This window comes from Leucoraja erinacea, chromosome 30, assembly GCF_028641065.1.
Source record: "Leucoraja erinacea ecotype New England chromosome 30, Leri_hhj_1, whole genome shotgun sequence".
NCBI classification, from domain to species: domain Eukaryota; kingdom Metazoa; phylum Chordata; class Chondrichthyes; order Rajiformes; family Rajidae; genus Leucoraja; species Leucoraja erinaceus.
Window position 1 is genome coordinate 15,417,146 of NC_073406.1, and position 20,536 is coordinate 15,437,681.

Here is a 20,536-nt window from a genome sequence, read left to right on the forward strand (position 1 = left end):
ATAACTAAAGCCCTCCAATCCAGGAATGGGCCCAGCTACCATGCAGGACCTTGTCGATATTGACAGCATCTGATACCCTGACCTCATTAATCTTCTGAATTACCTCCTCAAAAACCTCAATCAAATTAACGAGGCACGAATTCTCTGCACAAAGCCATGCTGACTATTCCTGATCAGTCCCTGCCTTTCCAAATGTACATGAATCCAGTCCCGTAGGGTTTTTCTCCAATAATTCCCATACAAGATTCAGTTTTGCAGTTGAAAGCAGTTAGCATCTCAGAGTGATCGCTGCTAGTGGGTATATAAATATAGCCACTAGCGGAGTGGCCTGTTGGGAGTGGCCGCATTGGTGAGGTTATCTGGGGGTGAGGTGTCTTGTGGAGGGTAAGTGAGAGGCTTTGGCTCAAGAGACTTTGGTGTGAAGAATGACGGAGGGGTGAAGTTCACTGTTTTTTTTGTGTAAAGCTTCTTGGTCTAGTGCAGTAGAGATGGCTGCTAGGGCAATGGTGTTAGTTTAGTTTTTAGTTCAATTTAGAGATAGAGTGCAGAAACAGGCCCTTCAGCCCACTGAGTACGCACCAACCAGCGATCCGCGCCCACTAGCAGTAGGGACAATTTACAATGGGGTTTTTTAACTGAAGCCAAGCACCCTACAACCCTGTACATCTTTGGAATGTGAGAGAACACTGGAGTTCCCGGAGAAAAGCCACGCGGTCACAGGGACAACATCTTCTGGATTATCCCAAGCTCGTCTACTTGCTGCTCAAGTTGCCTACGTGGCCTGCCAGGAGCTACAGCTGGATGGACCTCCCACAGGTGTTGTCCTCAGAGACACTGTTAGTCTCACTGACTTTCCACATCCTGCAGAAGGACACAGTGAGGGGAGCGGTAGAGTTGCTGCAGAGTCCAGGAACAGCACAGCAGCTCAGCTGGTAGAGCTGCTACCTCTCAACGCCAGAGACCCGGGTTCAACCTGACCTCGGGTGCTGTCTGTACGTTCTCCCTGTGTCCTGAGTGGGTTTTCGACGGACGCTCCGGTTTCCTCGCACACTCCAAAGATGTACAGATTTGTAAGTGAGTTGGCTTCAGTTAAAATTGTAAATTTCCCCTAGTGTGCTAGTGTACGGGGTGATCGCTGGTCGGCGTGGATTTGGCGGGCTGAAGGGTCTGTTTCCGCGTTGTATCTATAAAGTCTAAAGTCTGAAAGATTGTACACCTGGAGGAATCTGCCTGAGCCCGAAAGGCTTCTTAGTCCTGCTCAGCAAGCTGTGTGGATGAATTGTACAAAATAAAGGAAGAAATGTAGAACAAGCACTTATTTATGGTCGTTTATGCCCACGTAAACTGGATTAGTACCGGAAGGAAAGTCACAACCTGACACCCTGTTTCTGAGGAAGACAGAAGTGTTGCAGCTGACTCTTGCTTTGCTCCCACTTCATCTTGGACATTAGATTTCTGTCAAGGTAGCAAATGTGCTTGGCTTTCCGCACAGATGTTTTTAACAAAGTCATTTCTGACCAGAGTGAGGACTCATACTAAACAATGCATTCCCTATTATTCGAATTTACGGACAATGTTTAAACAGTTTTTTTTCCCAAGAAAGTCTTCTTGGACTGAACTAAAGGAATCTTTGACCTGTGGACGTAAGTAGCCCACAGACGTGCTCATTTAGAAAGGCCAGAGGCCACTTTTGTATAGACTGCAGATTCCGTGGGAATCTTTCTAGCATGTCCAAGATGCTGTAAGTCCGATGTGGGATGTTGCTGCTGTTTTATGTTGGATGCTTTTGAACTTCATGCCTGTTGTTAGCGGATCTGATGGCAAAAGTTTCCAGCGGACAATTTAAGGCAGCTTGCAAGTTCTTACTGGTGTCCTGATCATTCTTTCATCTCTTGCTCAAAATTATTGAAACGGATATTTCTGTTGTTATCCTGCTGTCTGTGGGAACTTGGTACACACTAACTTGCTGTCCCATCTCCTTCAGCGCGACAGTAAGTAGGCTATAAAAGGAACACAATTCACTCTGAAGCATCCAGAAACAGACATAAAGGTGCTCTTGAGTTGCATATCCTTTTTTTTGGTAGATGCAGCTTTGGAACAGGCCCTTCGGCCCACCAACTCCATGTCGACCATCAATCACCTGTTCCGACTGGTTCTATTTTATCACACTTTCTCATCCACTCTCTACACACTGGGGGAGGTTTACAGAGGCCAATTAACCTTCAAACTGGCACAATTTGGGGATGTGGGAGGAAACCAGAGTTTTATTGTCATGTGTCCCAGATAGGACAATGAAATTCTCACTTTGTCCTGTCATGTTTTCATTCCAGGAAGATGCAGCTTCTCAGCAAAATAAATAAAATGATTCTACATTTTTGTTTGCAACATCAGCCCAAGCTTTCTCTGAAGCAGTAGACATGTCCCATATGGGGGGTGTATTGAGATGGCCCCAGCTGCCCCATCATACACATCTGGAGCAATTTTAACCTCAGCAGTGATGCCCCTGGAATCAAACACCAAGCAACAGTATTTAATTGAAGGGAAAGTTGCCCGAGAAAACATAAATTTGAGGATTGGGAACATTTTAAAAAGTGAAAGATGTTGAAAAACTTTATATTGAAAAGGAAAATGGAATGTGAGGATTAATAAGTGACAAACACAAAGCGTTTCTGTAAATACATAAAAAAGGACAATCTAGTAAAGAGCAACGTAGGTCCACAACAGTCAGACACGAACATTTATAATGGGGATAATGAAATGACAGAGAAATCTAATAAAAACTGTCTTCATGAAGGGAGAGAAAAAAATCTCCTAAATATACCAGAGCACGAAGCATAAAGTGTAATCGAAGAAGTATAAGGTGTTAGAATTACTAAAGAAATACTGTGGAGAAGTTAACAACCTTAACAAAAAATATGTCCCATTGCTCTGGGCGTAGCGAATGTTCCAGCCGTCATCATCCAAAATTCTGTTGATTCTGGAATGGTTCCTGCTGATTAGAGGGCAGCAAGGGAACCCACTGTGTACGAAAGGCGGGAGAGAGCATGAAGGAGATTAATGACTTGTTAATCTGGCGTTTGTAGTTAAGTACAAGCCCCAATCTATAATAATGGATATGGTATCCGGACATGTAGGAAATAATAATAAGATTGATTTATGAAAGGCAAATTATGTTTGACTTGGCTATTGGTGTTTTTTGAAGATAGATCTCACTGAAAAATTGCAAAGGGACCAGTGGATATAATGTGTAGGCAGATGCTGGTTTAAACAGAAGATAGACACAAAAGGCTGGAAGTAACTCAGTGGGTCAGGCAGCATCTCTGGAGAAAAGGAATAGGTTATGTTTCGGGTTGAAATCAGAATAGGTCTGAACCCAAAACGTCACAGATTCCTTTTCTCCAGTGGATATAGTGTGTTTGTCTTTAGAATAGTTCTGGTAAGGTCATACACAGGAGATTGCTAAACAAGGTTTGAGTATTTAAGATGAAATGCTGGTGTGGATTGAGAGTTGGTAAACTAGGAGGAGGAATGAATGGGTCCTCCTCAGATCGATGAGTTGTGACAATGGGGTACCGCTAGGACTGGTGCTCGGGCCAGAGAGCCAAATACAATCCTTCCAAGTGTGCTGACAACATGAAACTCGGTGGGAATGTGAGTCGTGATGAAGATGCGCAGATGCTTCGTGGACTGCGGCCGAGCTGAGTAGGTGGGCAGCTGAAACACAATGTGGGAAAATGTCAACGTATCCATTGCAGTGGGGAAAAGATTTAAATACTGAGATTGAGGCATGTCAATGTTTAGAGGAACCTTGGTATCCTCAGGAGGACCCAAAAATTAATGTGTAGGTCAGGCAGTAGCCAAATAGTACGTTAGAAATAGTTTTTTGAGGATTGGAGTACAAGAGTAAATGGCCTGTCCCACTTTCCCGAGTTATTCACAAATTCTCCCGAGTTTTCAAACTCGCAGAATGTTCGTAACAAGTCCGTAGGAGGCCATAGGAGTCCGTGGATATATCGCAGCGGCTCGTTATGCCAGCCATATGTACACTGGGCTATTTTTTTACTCATGGACATTTTTCATCAGGCCGAAAAAACGTCCCGACTTACCTGATCCCCCGAGCTGGCATAACAAACCGCTGCGATATATCCACGGACTCCCACGGACTCGTTACGAACATTCTGCGAGTTTCAAAACTCGGGAGAATTTGTGAATAACTCAGGAGAATTTGTGAATAACTCGGGAAAGTGGGACAGGCCCTTACGGTTGTCTTGCTACAATTACACAGGACCTCAGTGTGACTTCACCTTTAGTACAAGACAAGAGACAAGAGATATTTATTGTCACATATACCAATTGTGTATCCTGGGGTGTTGGTTAGTTTGCCCTTCAAGGGATATATGTGTTGTTGTGGGAGTGCAGAACAAATGTACAGGTTGGTACCTGGGATGGTGGCTTTATCACATAGGCGTAATTACATCCTCTCGAGAAAACAGATGCATGAGAGGCAATCACATGGAAGCATACAAAATGTTTTAGTATTTGTTTATTATTGCCACATACAGTGAGAAACTTTTGTTTGCATTCCACCTATTCAAATCATACTATACATGAATACATTAAGCCATACACAAGTGTAACAGGTATACAAAGAGAAAGATAACAGTACAGAATTTAGAGGAAAATCAAAAAAACTGCTGACGCTGGAAAATTGACATAAAACAGGAAATAGTGAAAATACTCAGCAGATCTGGTGGCTTCTGTGGAAAGATAAGCTGAATTGTTCTTTCACTTCCAAGACTCTTTGTCAGAACTGAGAAAGAGGGAAAATAAATTGTTTTATCAATTGCAGAGAGCATGGGGAGGATGGATAGGGCAAAACGGAATGTCTCTGATAGGTTATCATGGAGATGGCATGTACATGAAACAACCTGGTTGATGAGCGATGTTAGAGAGAAGAAAAGAGAGATTTCCTACAGCAACGTATGTTGTAGCTTTAAAATTCCTTTTTGAGGCTTTGGAAAATCAATCAATGATTTATTTCAAAACGTGGCTCACTAGATTTGAATATTGGAGCAATGATATATGGGGATGAGGATAGTGAAGAGAAGGAAGATTGGTCTGCAAATGTCAAATGTTAGTGCAGGCTTGAGGGGTTGAATATATATATTTATATTTCATGTTAAAGGACTTCCTTTTCCAAGTCATACTTCCTTTGTAAGTCGCAAGGCTTTCAACTTCTGAACTGAACTTTATTTATAGAGCACTTTAAAAACAACCACTGTTGCAACAAAGTGCTGTACCTGACTAATCATAAACATAAAACAAAACAATAAAAACATTAAAAGACAGTAAAAACAATAATAGGAACACTAAAACAAGAGCAATGTCTCATGCAGGGGCGAAAGCCAAGGAATAGAAAAGGGTTTTAAGACTAGTTTTGAAAATGGACAGTGAAGGGGCCTGTCTAATGTGCAAAGGTAGAGTGCTCCATAATGTTGGAGCAGCAACAGAGAAGGCTCTATCCCCTCTGAGCTTCTGCTTAGACCTCGGCACCTCCAGGAGCAGCTGATCAGCTTACCTGAGGCACCGGGCAGGAGCGTAGGGATGAAGCAGCTCAGAGAGGTAAGGCGGGGCGAGACCATTTAAAGATTTAAAAACAAATAAAAGAATCTTAAAATGAACTCTAAAGTGCACAGGCATTTGTTCTCAGCGAGTGATGCCTGATCTGCCAACATATCAGCTCAGTAAAAGTTCTCAAACATTTAACCATTCCTCTGTGTTGTGCAGGTCGACATTAAGAATCAGGGCAAGACTGCCCTGCAAGTGGCTGCTCATCAAGGACATCTCGAGGTGGTGACTATTCTCCTGCAGGCAAACGCAAAGCTTGAGATTCACGATGAGGATGGTGACACAGCACTACATTATGCATCATTTGGGTATGAAAATTGCTTCCTTGTTCAGGCACTAATGGCTGTAACCAGTCTGGATCTCAATTCAAAGATAGACGCAAAGTGCTGGAGTAACTCAGCAGGTCAGGCAGCATCTTTGGAGAAAAAAGATGGGTGACTTTTCGGGTTTGGACCCAGAAAGAAGGAACTGCAGGTGCTGGATTATACCAAAGATGGACACAAAGTGCTGGAGTAACTCAGTGGGTCAGGCAGCATTTCTGGAGAAAAAAACATGCTGACCCAAAACGTCACCAATCTTTTTTCTCCAGAGATGCTGACTGATCCTCTGATACTCCAGCACTTTGTGTCAATCTTTGGTATAAATTGGCATCTGCCATTCCTTGTTTCTGGATCTCAATACATTTGGTCAAATAAATTGGTTAGGTAGTTCAGATAGCTCTTGAATAAAACAGTGTAGATTCCCCATGGATTTTTAATTGCCAATATGTTGACAAGATTATTCACATCACCTCCCCTGATTGAACAGGTGGATTGTTAAGGGCCTGTCCACTTGGGCGTCATTTATGCGACATCACTTATGCGTCACGACGCACGCATCGTGTTGCGGATTACGCACGATGGTGCGTGGTGACGTAGGCAGTGATGCGCGATTGAGAGCGGTGCCCCAGGATTTTGGGATTCACAAAATCTTTGTGCGTCACCTGCGTGACTCGCAAATGACACCAAAGTGAGACGGGGCCCTTTACTTGCAGCCATGAGCCCGCAGTCCCATCAGAGTCTGTGCAGAACCCCTTCCTAGTGATACTGTCCCATTTCCCAACATTTGGAAAACAGTGAAGATCGTGCGTCAGAGCACGGAATTTGCTCCTTTGGGGTGTACAGTTATCCATCGTGCGATATATAAGCCATCTCAGCGGCATTATAATAAGCAGTGAATTCTAAATGTAACCACCTGTTGGAAATTGCTGGCTCTATTTGTCTTGTTTTGTTAAAGTTGAGAAGGTCATAAGGCTCATGAGCGTCTGCCGGCTCCCATCAGTCCCATTTCCCTCACTGATTTCCCTGGAACCTATTTTCTTTCACATGTCCATCTACTCCCACTGATGGTCCGGCTAACCACCTACACCCAGTTTTCCAGCAATTAGCATGTTTTAGGCTGTGAGAGGAAATAGGAGCACCCGGAGAAAATCCACACAGTCCCAGGATAAATCAGTTAGGATGGGGATGAGGGGAAATTTCATCGCCCTGAGAGGTTGATGAACCTGTGGAATTCTCTACCACAGAAGTTGTAGGGGGCAAATCGGTGAGTATACTATTGCAGGGTCTCGGCAGAGGTGGTGTGCCCAGCTGTACCAGCACCCAAAGGCCCATTGTAACACCTGCCCTGTCACTTCCCCTCAGAATCTTAAGTGCTTCAGAGATCACCTCTCATTCTTATAAACCAGGGGAGACCAAACCACGCTGGGTAGGTCACTGTCAACTGGACCTGCAGATTGTATTTTGATCGCAGGACGCTCATTGAAAAGCTAAAAAGAACTGCAGCAGTTGAAAGTCTGGAAACACTAACAGAAAATGGTGATAAGCCTCAGGGTAAGCAGCGTCAGTTGAAGAGGCCTGGGGTTAACATTAAAGGTGAAAACCATTCATCAGGAGGTGACTATTCCCATTTTTGATTAATGATCATTAATCTGAAATACTAACCCTGCGTATCTCCCCATAAGCGCTCGGTACCGGTAACGTTCTTCATAATGATTGCAGAGGTGGGGAGTAAAAAGGGTGAAGATTGAAGGGCATCTGCAGTACCTTGTTTCTCAGGTCTGCTTCAGTTTGGCTTTGTGCTGATCTGTGGGGATTAGCAGGGCAGGGACTGTCAGTATTTTTGCTTCTTTTGTGCAGAAACCAGCCTGAGGTGGCCAGACTACTGCTCAGCAAGGGCGCCAATGTCAATCTGCTGAATGGTTCAACGTGTTCTGCGCTGCATATCGCAGTAAACAAGGGCTTCACGGATGTGGTGCGTGCACTTTGCGAATACAACTGCAATGTTAATCTGCAGGTGAGAGCGCTGTCACAGGAATGACACTGGTTGCCCTCTAGAAAGCAGCAAGGCTGGTGGAGGAATGGTTTTTGTAATGTGTTTTTTTAATGTGTTAGCTGCCCACTTTTCTCTTTGGAGGGATGAACTCCAAATTCAGTTACCAGTTTCTGATTTCTTCTGTGCTGCATGAACCTGGGTGATGTCCTGTTGTTAGAAGTCTATAATGCAAAAGGGGATATTAAACCAAATCTCTTGCATTTACAGTATATCTTCAAACAGCAGTCTTAGACTTTTCTGTCAAAGTTTTAATGCAAATTTATTGCAATTTGCATAAAATATTAATTGATAACATAAAGTGTTGAGATAATGATCTGATTTGGCTTCATAATAATAAGGACAATTGGCATCTAAATAATTTAGCAAGGATCTTCATCCTATTTTTACCATTCAAATGGTAAATGTACCTCATCAATTATTCACCAAAACTTCATCTCAGCGGGCTTGCCTTTCAGCATAAGAATAAATATAAAAACCGTAACAACTAATTACACATGATGTTTAATCTAACAAAGCGTTGCAAGACTTCTCATCAAGGAATGAAGGGACCAGAGGATCCAGGGTAAGATTGGCCGTGATATTTCATTATGTCTGAATGGCCAACTCCTGACTCTGTCTCGTGTGCAACCAATACTGGGTCAAACAACCATATGAGAAGAAATGAGACAGATGGCCCAAAGCTATGAAAAGCCGGTACGGTTTAAAGAATGTTCAGAGGGAAGGCGAAGGGAAGCAGTTTTGGGGTGGGGTGTGGAGGAAACTTTCAGGGGCTTGGGGTCTTGACACCACTAATGGAGTGATGATTACATTTGAGAATGATCAAGACCAGAATCTGAGGAGCAAAGAGAATGTGGAGCAAGTTGGAGAGTCAGGGTGGCAAGGCCATGGGGAGTTTCAAAATACAGAACAAATGTTGAAATCAAGGAGCTGTTTAACCAGGAGCAAGAAGCACAGAGCTGATGGATAACAACAGTACAGAAACTAATTGGACTTTGTCATTTCTGGCAAGTGAGTGGACAATATGATGTGTAGCTGGTGTACATTATGAAATTACAATTGTTACTCTGGGGGACCCGGCACTAAAGGCTTCCTTTGAATTCACTGTGAAAGAGTTGTCAACCTCTCCTCACCTCTTCTGCGATTATCTTTCCAGGATTCGTATGGTGATACTCCTTTGCACGATGGAATTGCTAAAGATTACAGGGACATCATTACCATCCTGACTGACGTGCCAAACATTGACTTCACTCAGCAGAATAACCGTGGCTTCAACTCGCTACACCATGCAGCCTTAAAAGGCAATAAATTGTAAGAAACTGCCGATAATGATAATTTGCCAGCTGCTTGCATGAATCTCCTGTGAAATGCAAGTTAGAAAAAATACCAGGTCTGATCATAGTCACAGAACAGGGAGTACAACTCCTGCATTCTATTCAGAGGGCAGATTTCCAAAGAGTACATAGAAATTTCAGATTCTTAAATTTTCCCATCTTAAACCATAACATGAGAAATCTGCTTGTCTTTCATCTTCATTGAAAGCAGCAATGTTTTGCAGTAATGCGAAAAATATATTGAGTAGGGGTGTTTTATATTGGTAACACTCCATTAATCCATTCAGTTTGTTTGGGTAATGATGCTAACAGCCTGGTGCCTGTGAGTCCAATGTGTTAAGTACAATGGTGCTTCTAGTCCACAAATAACATCACCTAGAGAGCTGAGCTGATCATTTCTGTGCTTTGCTGTTTGTGAAATCTTGCCGTGTATGGATTTGTTGCTAGCTTTGTTTACACACCATACTGATCACTAGAGCCAGGTTTAGGCACAAAAAAACTCTGACATAGGCAGGCAAAAAGACACAATAAAATTACAAAAAGAGGCATGAAAAAGGCATTATTGACAAAAAAAGGCATGTATTTCCTCGACCAAAATATGGTTGAATTGATACCATAAAGGTATACTACAATAAATGACCAAAGTTGCCTGATTGCACATAATTACTAGCATTTTTTTCAAATTATCTGGTGTTAAACTATGCTGTCTGCCAGACAGAATATGCTTCAGTTGTGAAAAACTTCTTCCTACCTCTCCTGAGGTCACTGGTGCATACCCGAAACAAGCTACAGACTTTATATTCTTGTGCATTACCACTACCTTTGAGAACTTTAGCTATGTTTTGTATTTCTTCAAGATCTTTGTCAGCTAAAATCACTTTCTCACATTTTCCTTGTATGTCTTTACCTACATCGCCAGGAACTTTACGAATATCGTCAGTTACTTTGTTGAAAACCTGCAAGTTATTCACTAATGTTTCGCCACGTTTCTCAAGGGAAGTGATCGTTTGTGGGAAGTTTGCAAAATTGGGAGCAATAAATAGATATTGTAGAAGACTGAACCAGCGGGCAGCGGCACGAATGAATGAACAACAAACGGTGGCGCCCTCGGTTTCGCCCCAGTGGTGGAAAGTTTCTTGTAATTTATGCTATGTTAACACGGTAATAATAACTAATATTAACGTGTTAATATAGAAAACTACATTGTAATCACGGTACAACTAGAGAAAATAGCACAACCTTTTAGCAAAACGGAAAAAATGGCGGATTTAGGCACTCGATCGTGAAAAAGGCATTATCTTGGTGAAATCATCAAAAAAAAGGCGTGAAAAGGCACATGGCAAAATCCGGGCTCTACTGATCACACACGGAAAATATTTAATTGGCTTTGATGATCTTTGATCCATATGACTTCCTGTTTAAGTACAGGCTGTTCTTTATTCAATATGGTATGATATTCGGCATTCACCTCTTTCTGCTTATGAACAGTGGGAGTTTATGTTCACCTTACTGTGTATCAGATTGTGGAGCTGTGCAAAATACATTGGCGACACAGTGGGGCAGCAGGGCTCCCTAACAGCATCAGGGACCTGGGTTCAATCCTGACTATTCGTGCTGTCTGTACAGAGTTTGTAGGTTCTCCCTTTGACCACATTGCTTTTCTCCGTCCAGTTTCCTTCCACACTGCAAGGATGTGCAGGTTTGTAGGTTCATTGGCATCTGTAAAATGTCCCTGGTGTACAGGATAGAACCAGTGTATGGGTGATTGTTGGTCGGCACAGACTCAGTGGGCCAAAGGGCCTGTTTCTATGCTGTATTCCTAAACTAAACTAAACATTGTGATCCATCTTGAAAAATTCCAAGGTAGACACAAAACGCTGGAGTAACTCAGTGGGTGAGGCAGCATCTCTGGAGAGAAGGAATGGGCGACACTTCGGGTTGAGACCCTTCTTAAAATTCCACGTTGGAAGAGATGTGACCATGTTGGCCATTTGCGATGTTCAGTTCCTTTTACATTAATGCTGGTTCTCATTAATTCCACGTTTCTCCCTCGTTCTCCCAGAGCCACTGAGAAGATTCTGGCCAGAGCTCGTCAGCTGGTGGATGTCAAGAAGGAGGATGGCTTTGCAGCTCTCCACCTCGCTGCCCTCAACAACCACAGAGACGTAGCTGAAGTGCTGATTAAAGAGGTAGGAATCTGGTTTGCGTAATGGCCTGTTAAGGCGCACATAATTATTTAACACTTGCAGTGCCGAAAAATCATTGTGCTAGAGATTTCAGTGCTATTCAAACACACACATCTAGAATTGATACTGTCTGAAAGTAATTGCTTTCTGATAGTGGCCGGAAATATGTCCAAACATAGGTTGTCTCTGTGACAAACTATATTACCAATTATTTTTCAATCTTTGTGACATCCTCTGTGCAGTTCCATGTTGCGTCACCAGTCTTTGTCACCTCCACACACAGTAATCCAATGATTTCCAGAACAGACTGTTCCTCTATAAATATTGTGTAAGCTCTGCTAAACACATCCTAACGCATACAAAGTCCTTTTCACCAATCTCCCTATGTCCAGTGATGTATACTGCCTCATAGTCTTGATTTCACATTGCTCTCTGGACTCTCCTATCCCTGTTTTTGCCCAACAACTCCCCAAGGTCTTCTGCCCTTCTCCAATTCTTCCTCGTGATCATTTTTAATTTATGATTTTTTTAAATCTCTGGCTAATGCAACTTGTGTGCCTTTAATGAATCTTTTGCTGCTTCCTCTGTCTTTGTGATTCTCCTCTTTTTTGCCTCATGGATAAATCCCTGCTGCTAGGAAGTATAATGAAAGACGAAACAAGGGGTAGCAATATTAATGAAAGTGTGTATTACGTGCTATAGCGAGAGGGTGGCACAGAGGAGTCAAAGCCAAAATCTATTTGGTTAGAGTGGAATAGAGGAAGCTGGACATATTATGTAGTTCACTAACAAGACATTGAAGAGAAAACTTCCATATAGATTAAGGGAAGTGCAGAAATCAATGGGGTTTTTAAGGCAATAATGGGGACTTTAAATATTTCAATGTAAACTGAGATAGTAATAGTATTGAGAGCCGTCAGTGATGAGGTTCTAACATATGTCCAAGATAACTTTCCACAAATGTGTGTTTCTAGTCCAATGTGACAATAACTAAACTAATGTTGCAAATTGCATTTGTGTGCATCATATTCGGACATGTTGTAATGTAGGAAGCAAGCAAGAACAACATTGCTGCCGAAATTGGATATTGCCAAAGATTTGTGTGTGCTCAAAGCCTGAATCATCTTTTCCTTTGCTCAGGGTCGGTGTGAGATTAATGTGCGGAACAATCGGAACCAGAATCCCCTGCAGCTCTCGGTCACCCAGGGTCACACTGGCATGGTCCAGCTTCTGGTGGCTGAAGGATGCAACGTGAATGCAGAGGACGAGGACGGCGACACCGCACTGCACGTGGCCCTGTGTCGGCAACAGCTGGCAACCCGCTCGGCAGTCAGGGAGGGAGAAGCTAGCTCCTTGTTTGCAAATGTAAGGTTCCACGTGGCAACAGACACTTTCTGCCCATAAAGTTGCAGAGTTTGTAATTTTCCAATTATATCTCAACATGGAGTAGGAACATAAAATACTGAACCCGGTTTGTGAAAACATATTGTCCGTTTGGCTTGGCATAAATATACTGGAAATATTTGTTCTACGATTACCAGCCCGTGTCATTCTCATGATGCTCTTGTTTCAGAGCTTTGATTCTTGTATTTCATACATTTTCTAAAAAAAAAACTTTGCCGCGTTGGAGAAAGGTGAACTTGTTATTGGGGTTTTCCCTCCCCCTCTTTCATCGAACCCTGAGACTATAGTAATATAACATTAAACAACTGCCATTTCTAAACAAATGCTGAAATATAGCACTTTGATATAGTATGGCTCCTTTGCACGACTCTGTAATGTATCTGCATTACCAGTTGTTCCATTGGGTTGGTAATCACGATGACTGAGCTTTCAGACATATCTGCCGTATGTTAAACACACACGCAACTTTGACTCAAATTGGCCAGCTAATGTCGCAAGCTGAACACAGCGAGTCCAATGCTGCAAGCCAAGCACAGCGGTTCCAATGCAGCAAACCCAACACAGCAGGCCCCAGCATGGTGAGGCCCAGTGCAGTAAGCCCCAATATGGCGAGGCAGAGCTGAAGGATTTAGAACACAGTGAGTGAAAAGCAGTGTGGGCAATCTATCTCAAGCCCAGTACAGAGAGAGAGATTGGATCAAGGGAGAAAGGAAAAATAACCTTTGAATTTGACATTCTTTTAAAATCTTCATCAACAGTTCTTCTTTCATGTCCATCTTCCATGTTTTTGAAATGTTGACCTCGCTGTCCTCGTTCGTCCTGAAAAGGACGCAAGCTTCCGTGTCAATCAGTGGGAGCCATCACTTATTGCAATAGATGATGGTGGTAGCAGAATTAGCTCGGGATACTTCCAGTTTCCAGCCCCGTGATGTGAGCGCTTCTGCTATGGGGCCCATCAAGAGATAACATCCAAAGATAAGACTAAATTGTTGACCTTGTTAACTTTCGGTGCGAAGGTTAAATGGCCAGCAGTAACATGTAGTCATGTAGTCGAAGTCTTGCTTCTCCAGACTTCATTGGAAGCTGTAAAGCTTCTGATGATCAGGTATGGAATTGCTAACTTTGAAAATCTATAATTTGGATATTGGAATTCATTCCTCAACTGAAGTAATAATTAAGACTGTTGTCAACCTCCATGGCACTATTTTATCCTTTGTCTCCGACGACTGATTTGACTTTGTTTTTTTTGTTCTTCAGTTACAGACTTCAGGGTTACTGGGATCTGGTGAGCTGAATGTGGGTACTGCCATCGCCTGCTTCCTGGCCCAGGATGGAGCAGATATCAACTACGCAAACCACAAGGGCAAAACACCCCTCGATCTGGTCTCAGAAGGCAGGACAGTACAGTTGGTCAAAAGTTTTGCAGAAAAATTCAGGTAAACGAGCAGCATTATTACAAAGCGGTTCTGTTCTTGAATTTGCTCTGTAGGCATTAAAAGAAAATGCTCATTGCACTCACTTCCTCGCATGCCACGTGAGAGAGTTAGTTAATCATTGAACAGGGTGGGGAACATTTTCTACCAGTCCTTGCAGCCAGATTGTTGGCTACTAATCATGTGTGTTTGCACCACAATTAATGTCACTTTGTGGCACACTTTCTGTTACAGCCCCACCCTCCTGTCGTTAGACTCTTGCATGTGTGTGGGGAGCACAGGTTTTTTTTTCACGCCAAAGTTGTAAAGGAGCAGTTGTTCACACAGCAAAAGGGTCCCAACACGAAACATCCCCGTTCACTCCATTCCCAGATGCTACCCGCCTCTCTGTGTTTCTCCAGCATTTACATATTGGGAGTTGGCCAATGTTGGGGCTTAAATCCAAGACACTGGTTTAAATTGGTAGAATTGTTTACCAAGACAACCTGCAACAAAAGCTCTTAATCTCTCATATCCCCTTCTACGATCCCCACCCTTCCTGGAGATATATAATCAATCTGGGCAGCTCCAAATCCAGCAGGTTCTAATGAGGAGTTGATTGCGGATATATTTTGGTGCCGATGTCAGCCTCGATGGAGTCTGCAGTGACGATGGCATAACACATTGTGTATGCATTCATCTGTTCTGGGGCTGCACAATGGTCTGGACAGAAGTCTGTGATGCACCAGTTTATGCAGCAGAAAGAGTGTCCGAGATATCTTATTCTCCATGTGGGCAAACAAAAATGCTGGCGAAACTCAGCGGGTGAGGCAGAATCTATGGAGAGAAGGAATAGGCGACGTTTTGGTTTGAGACCCTTCTTCAGACTGATGTCGGGAAAAAGAAAGGAAGAGGCGGAGACAGTAGGCTTGTGGGAGAGCTGGGGAGGGGAGGGGAAGGAGGGAAAAAGCAAGGACTACCTGAATTTTTTCCAGCATCTGCAGTTCTTTCTTAAACAATTATTCTCCATGTATGAATTAAGTAGATACTCAGTTGGTTCTTATAAACGACTCAAAGAATGGTGTGTTGAGGGAAATAACCAACACTCAGGTAATTACTGATCCAATCCTACCATTGATAGCCCAGTCATGTCAATAGGACCTTCCCCTGGTCATCATTAATAACAGGATAAACATTTGTGCAAATAATATTCTTACTGAATCTCCCATGGTGTTAACAGCAATTCAAGTGTTAACGATGGGTCAAGAGAGAATCTTACACTGTAATCAGACTGAAAAAGGGTCTCGACATGAAACGTCACCTATCCTTGTTTTCCAGAGATGTTGCCTGACCCACTGATTTACTCCCAACACGTTGTGTGCTGCAGTAGTCTTGTGTAGAAAGAGATGTTTGCTCCGAGATCGCATTCAGTGGCTTGAATTCGTGCATAGGTTATGACGTCGGGTTAATTTATTTTCTGATTGGCGTTTGCTAGAAAATCAGTTCAAAGACTGACACAATTCACCCCATCACACTGAAGCACCGTCTACAATCCAAAGAAGTCTGAAGAAGGACCTTGACCCGAAACATCACCCATTCCTTCTCTCCAGAGATGCTGCCTGGCCCGCTGAGTTACGCCAGCATTTTTTGTCTTATCTTCGGTGTAAACCAGTATCTGCAATTCCTTCCTACAGCATCTCTTACTGTTTACAAGCGAAGCGGTAGAAATGTCGTTCTACGTTTGATGTCTAAAATGTTGCAGACAGGAAACATGGCCACATTTAAATGTTTTACAGCAATGTCTGAATATAGGTTTGGTTCTATGTTGTTACCCACCAAGTAATGCTCCTTAGTGGTGCAACTCTGTTGGTCTGCAGACATCAGAGGTTGAATTCCACTCGAGCCCACTCATCAGATGGATGTCTTCAACATTGCGCACGGCTGATCATCGGCCAGTATCCATGAGGCTGTGATGTTCAGTTGGCTGGATAATTGTGTCAACGGCTATCTAGTGAACATAAGTGAGAGTGGGGAGGAATGAAGCATTTTATTTCATTGTCCCTGTAACATAGTGGATTTTTTTGCCCTTGTTTATTGCAGGGGATCTCAGCTGCAGCCAACTGGGCCAACAGTTCTGCGGCGAGTCCACACTACTCCAAATACTATGACAAATCTTCTATTGCCGCTTGCTGCGGGCCCTGCTGAATGCTTGGTGTGTTCGGAGCTGGCCTTCCTAGTCCTCTTCTCACCTTGCCAGCATACTGTAGTATGCGAAGGTACAGTATACAGTTCCATTATCACCACACTGTTAATGTGAAAATACATTCTACAGTTCCACTGTTAGCACACTATTAATGTGAAGGTACAGCATAGTCCTGCCTGTCGACATACAGGTACAGTAAAGTTCAGCCTGTAGTATGCGTTTATTTATTAGCTAATATTGATTTCGACAGGGCTTGTATCCAAAAACAGGGATGTAATGCTGAGGCGCTATAAGGCACTGGTCAGGCCGCATTTGGAATATTGCGAGCAATTTTGGGCACCATATCTGAGGAAGGATGTGCTGGCTCTGGAGAGGGTCCAGAGAAGGTTTACAAGAATGATTCCAGGAATGAGTAGGTTAACATATGACGAATGTTTGACGGCACTGGGCCTGTACTTGCTAGAGTTTAGAAGAATGAGGGGGAACCTCACTGAAACATACACAATAGTGAAAGGTTTGGATAGAGTGGATGTATAGAGGATGTTTCCACTAATGGGTGAGTCTAGGACTAGAGGCCTCAGAATTAAAAGGCGTTCTTTTTAGGAAGGAGATGAGGAAATTTCTTTAATCAGAGGGTGATGAATCTGTGGAATTCTTTGCCACAGAATGCTGTGGAGCCAAAGTCAGTGGATATATTTAAGGCAGAGATAGATAGATTCGTGATTAGTAATAGGTGGCAGAGGTTATGGGTAGAAGGCAGGAGAATGGGTTAGCAGGGAGAGATAGATCAGCCATGATTGAATGGCGTAGTAGACTTGATGGGCCGACTGGCCTAATACTGCTCCTATCACTTATGATCTTATGTGAAGTTAAAATATACAACCTCATGTCAACACTGTTATTGAAGGTACAGTGTGCAGTCTCACCTGTCAACAAATTGTTAATATGATGCCGTATACAGTCCTGTTGTCAGCACACTGTAGTATGTGAAAGTACCGTGTACAGTCTCACCAGTCAGCACACTATTAAGGTGAAGGTACAATGTCCAGTCCCGCCTGCCAACATACAGTTAATGTTAAGGTCCAATATGCAGTCTCCTTTCAGCTGCAAGCTGTGGCTTCTGTTTGTATGCTCTATTTAGCAGTGATGTTCCTGTAATTAGCTGGCTAATTGTTGGGAAGGTGATCATTTAGCTGTGAGGTAGAATGAGGAGAACCTTGCCTCCATCTGTCAAACAGGGTGGGGAGTGTACATATCCCCAGTGGTGCTGAAATCATGGAACAGTGTGGCCAATAAAACAGCAGTTTGCAGCGATGGGTGTTGTCAGAATCCCATTGTAGCCTCAATGAAACTCAAGAGCCCTGTGATCCCTGCAGATTGTAACATTTGATCATCTATTTGCAAAGCGAACATTTGGTGGGAGAAAAATAGTTTCACGCTTCAGTCAATGAAATCAACTTAGAAAATAGTTGCTGCAGATTCAAGTGTTTATTTGTCACATGCGAACCGGAAAAATGAAATGCTTATTTGTTGCAGCTTTGCAGGCACATTAGACACGACAATAAACACACAGTAAACTGCCAGATATCCTAATTAGATCACAATAGTGGGAAGCACTGAAGTACGTGGCGCATCCATAGTGGTGCAAAATCCACAGTGGTTTGTTCCTGATCTAGGCTTATGGTTAGGATGGTTCCACTGGAGGTATATTTGTCAATTTCCACGTTTTATTGCAAACAAATGTTTTTGCCACTTTTATTGTAAACAAATGTTAGTGTCAGAGAGTCACACGGTGTGGAAACAGGCCCTTCAGCCCTACTTGCCCACACTGACCAACATGTCCTGCCTACGCTAGTCCCACCTGCCTGAGTTTGGCCCATATCCCTCTAAACGCGTCCTATCCATGTACCTGTCTAAATGTTTCTTAAAGGTTGCGATAGTATTGTAAGCACGTGATGCTTTTGTAGTGTAAGTGTGCATCCAGAATCACTGGTCCATATTACTCACTGACATTATCAGTGTGTGTGATCTTCAGCTATGTGTACAGCACTCCCATCAAGATAATTGCTCGAATAATCTCATCCATGTTACTTACATAGAGGTAAATACTCCTTTAGTAGGGAGAATTTCTCTCTGCACGGATGCTGCCTGACCTACTGAATATTTCCAGCACTTTTGGATTTTATTTCAGATTTCCAACATTTGTATGTTTAGCTTTTCGACCATGCAAAGGACTGGTTTTAATCAAAAAGGCAGATCTATCTATTTTGTTTCTGATTTATTATTCTTGATAAGTAGACAAGACTCTGTAAGACAGAAAGCTGTGCCTCGTGAGTTAGAATGGGAACTGGAAGAATAGTCAAAACAGAAAGGCCAGCGGGGTGGCAGGAAATCTCAGTCCTGGCTGCCAATACATCAATGTATGTTCCAATTCTTAAACGTGACAGGGAAAGAGAATAACAAGTAAACTGACTGCCAGAGTTTCTCTGGGATGGCGGAGACGAACGATAGAACGACGCATTCCTTCTCCAACTTTTTCTGTTTAGGATTAGGAGTCAGATGAGACGGATTGAAGTGGTTCATAGCGGCAATCTGTTTTGTATTTACATAATCAATAATTCCTGATCTAAGTTCTTCAAATTCATATGCAGTTCTCATGCAAGAGAAGATTAGAAGCGTTGTGTTTTTTTCCTGTATTACTGACAACATTTGCTACATATTACAAAAGATTAAACGGAAATTAGATATAGATGCTGATTTCTTATGTTTTTTTCAACTACAGAGTGTTCTGTGAGAATGAAGAAGTGCATCAAATGCCAAGTGACCATATCAAAGAAAATGAGACATGGTAATATATTAACCACATTCCTTAACGCTGCATTCTGAGTGGAGGAGCATCTTAAAGGGATTGAGGATAATTTGGTTGTTGAGTGAAACAGTTAGGATCAATTCGGCAAAGAACTCTGGGCTAAAAGTTCTTTACTGTGGGAAGAGGTGGGTTGAAGTGCTACAGTGTGGATCTGCAGCAGATTTGTGTGAGGGTGCTTGGAGTAAACCTGACCCCAAGACACCATGCGTAATAGAACAGGCCTTAAACTGGGTGAGGATAATCCTTTCTAGAGGAAGGAATGGAAAGTCAAATGGATCTTCGATTATTGGGGAAAGGTAGAGAGGGCTGGTGTGAGGGATGGTGTTATAGGCTAGAGGTCTGGGGAGCAGAAGTATCAGTGGAATCAAGGTGTGGGAACATCAGAATCTTGGGATGTAGGTTGGACCGTTCATGTATGTGATTAGTACATTCCTACTATCAAAGGCTTCCAGCATCTGCATTCATGTCTTCATCATAGGATCTAATTAAGTTTGGTTAAGATTCATCCATTTAGTGTGTGAAATGATTGTCTATACAAATGAACGTGGAAGATAGAGACTTCCCTCCATTCCCAATGTCAATGTCTAATTTACACAGTGTATTGAACAGACTTCAACAGTTTTGTAAATCACATTTGTTTCAAGGGCCTGTCCCACTTGGCTAATTTTTCGTGAACTGTCGGCATCATTCACTAACGTATCAGGTCACCGAAACATTTGCGGCGTGATGACGTTTAACGCGCGGTGTTTTTTCAAATGTCGCAACATTTCTTTTGCCGCCGCTGGATTTTGAAATGTTCAAAATCTTTTGGTGACATTGATATGATGCCGGCAATCGCCGAAAAAAATCGCCAAGTGGGACAGGCCCTTCATTTTTGATAATTTTACACCACTTATTTGTTTTTTTCCTCATTTAAAAAAAGTGAAATTTGACTTAAGTCCGTCATGTTCAGGTCTGCATATTAACCCGGTAACTGGTTAATAAACCATAGTTACGTTTCAGCTTGTCGACCCCAGAAATGGCCCTACATGACCAGCTTCAAGCTGCCCTGACAGAGTCACAGGTTTATGTTGCTGAGACATCAATTAAGTGCCCAATTCTTGGTTCTGTCTCCGACGTTGTTCCAACCT

At 42.8% G+C, this 20,536-nt stretch overlaps 1 protein-coding gene across 6 annotated transcripts in view; it reads left to right on the plus strand.

The window, feature by feature from the left end:
* The window catches only part of mib2 (MIB E3 ubiquitin protein ligase 2), a 123,476-nt gene that overhangs the window by 98,460 nt on the left and 4,480 nt on the right, over window positions 1–20,536 (plus strand). For all 6 annotated transcript variants that reach the window (XM_055659523.1, XM_055659519.1, XM_055659518.1 and 3 more), the window contains 8 exons: window positions 5,788–5,936; window positions 7,806–7,962; window positions 9,155–9,309; window positions 11,395–11,521; window positions 12,659–12,883; window positions 14,180–14,358; window positions 16,435–16,610; window positions 19,320–19,385. In XM_055659523.1, the coding sequence (XP_055515498.1) occupies window positions 5,788–5,936; window positions 7,806–7,962; window positions 9,155–9,309; window positions 11,395–11,521; window positions 12,659–12,883; window positions 14,180–14,358; window positions 16,435–16,610; window positions 19,320–19,385 (1,234 nt within the window). The remainder of the gene's footprint in view (window positions 1–5,787; window positions 5,937–7,805; window positions 7,963–9,154; window positions 9,310–11,394; window positions 11,522–12,658; window positions 12,884–14,179; window positions 14,359–16,434; window positions 16,611–19,319; window positions 19,386–20,536) is intronic.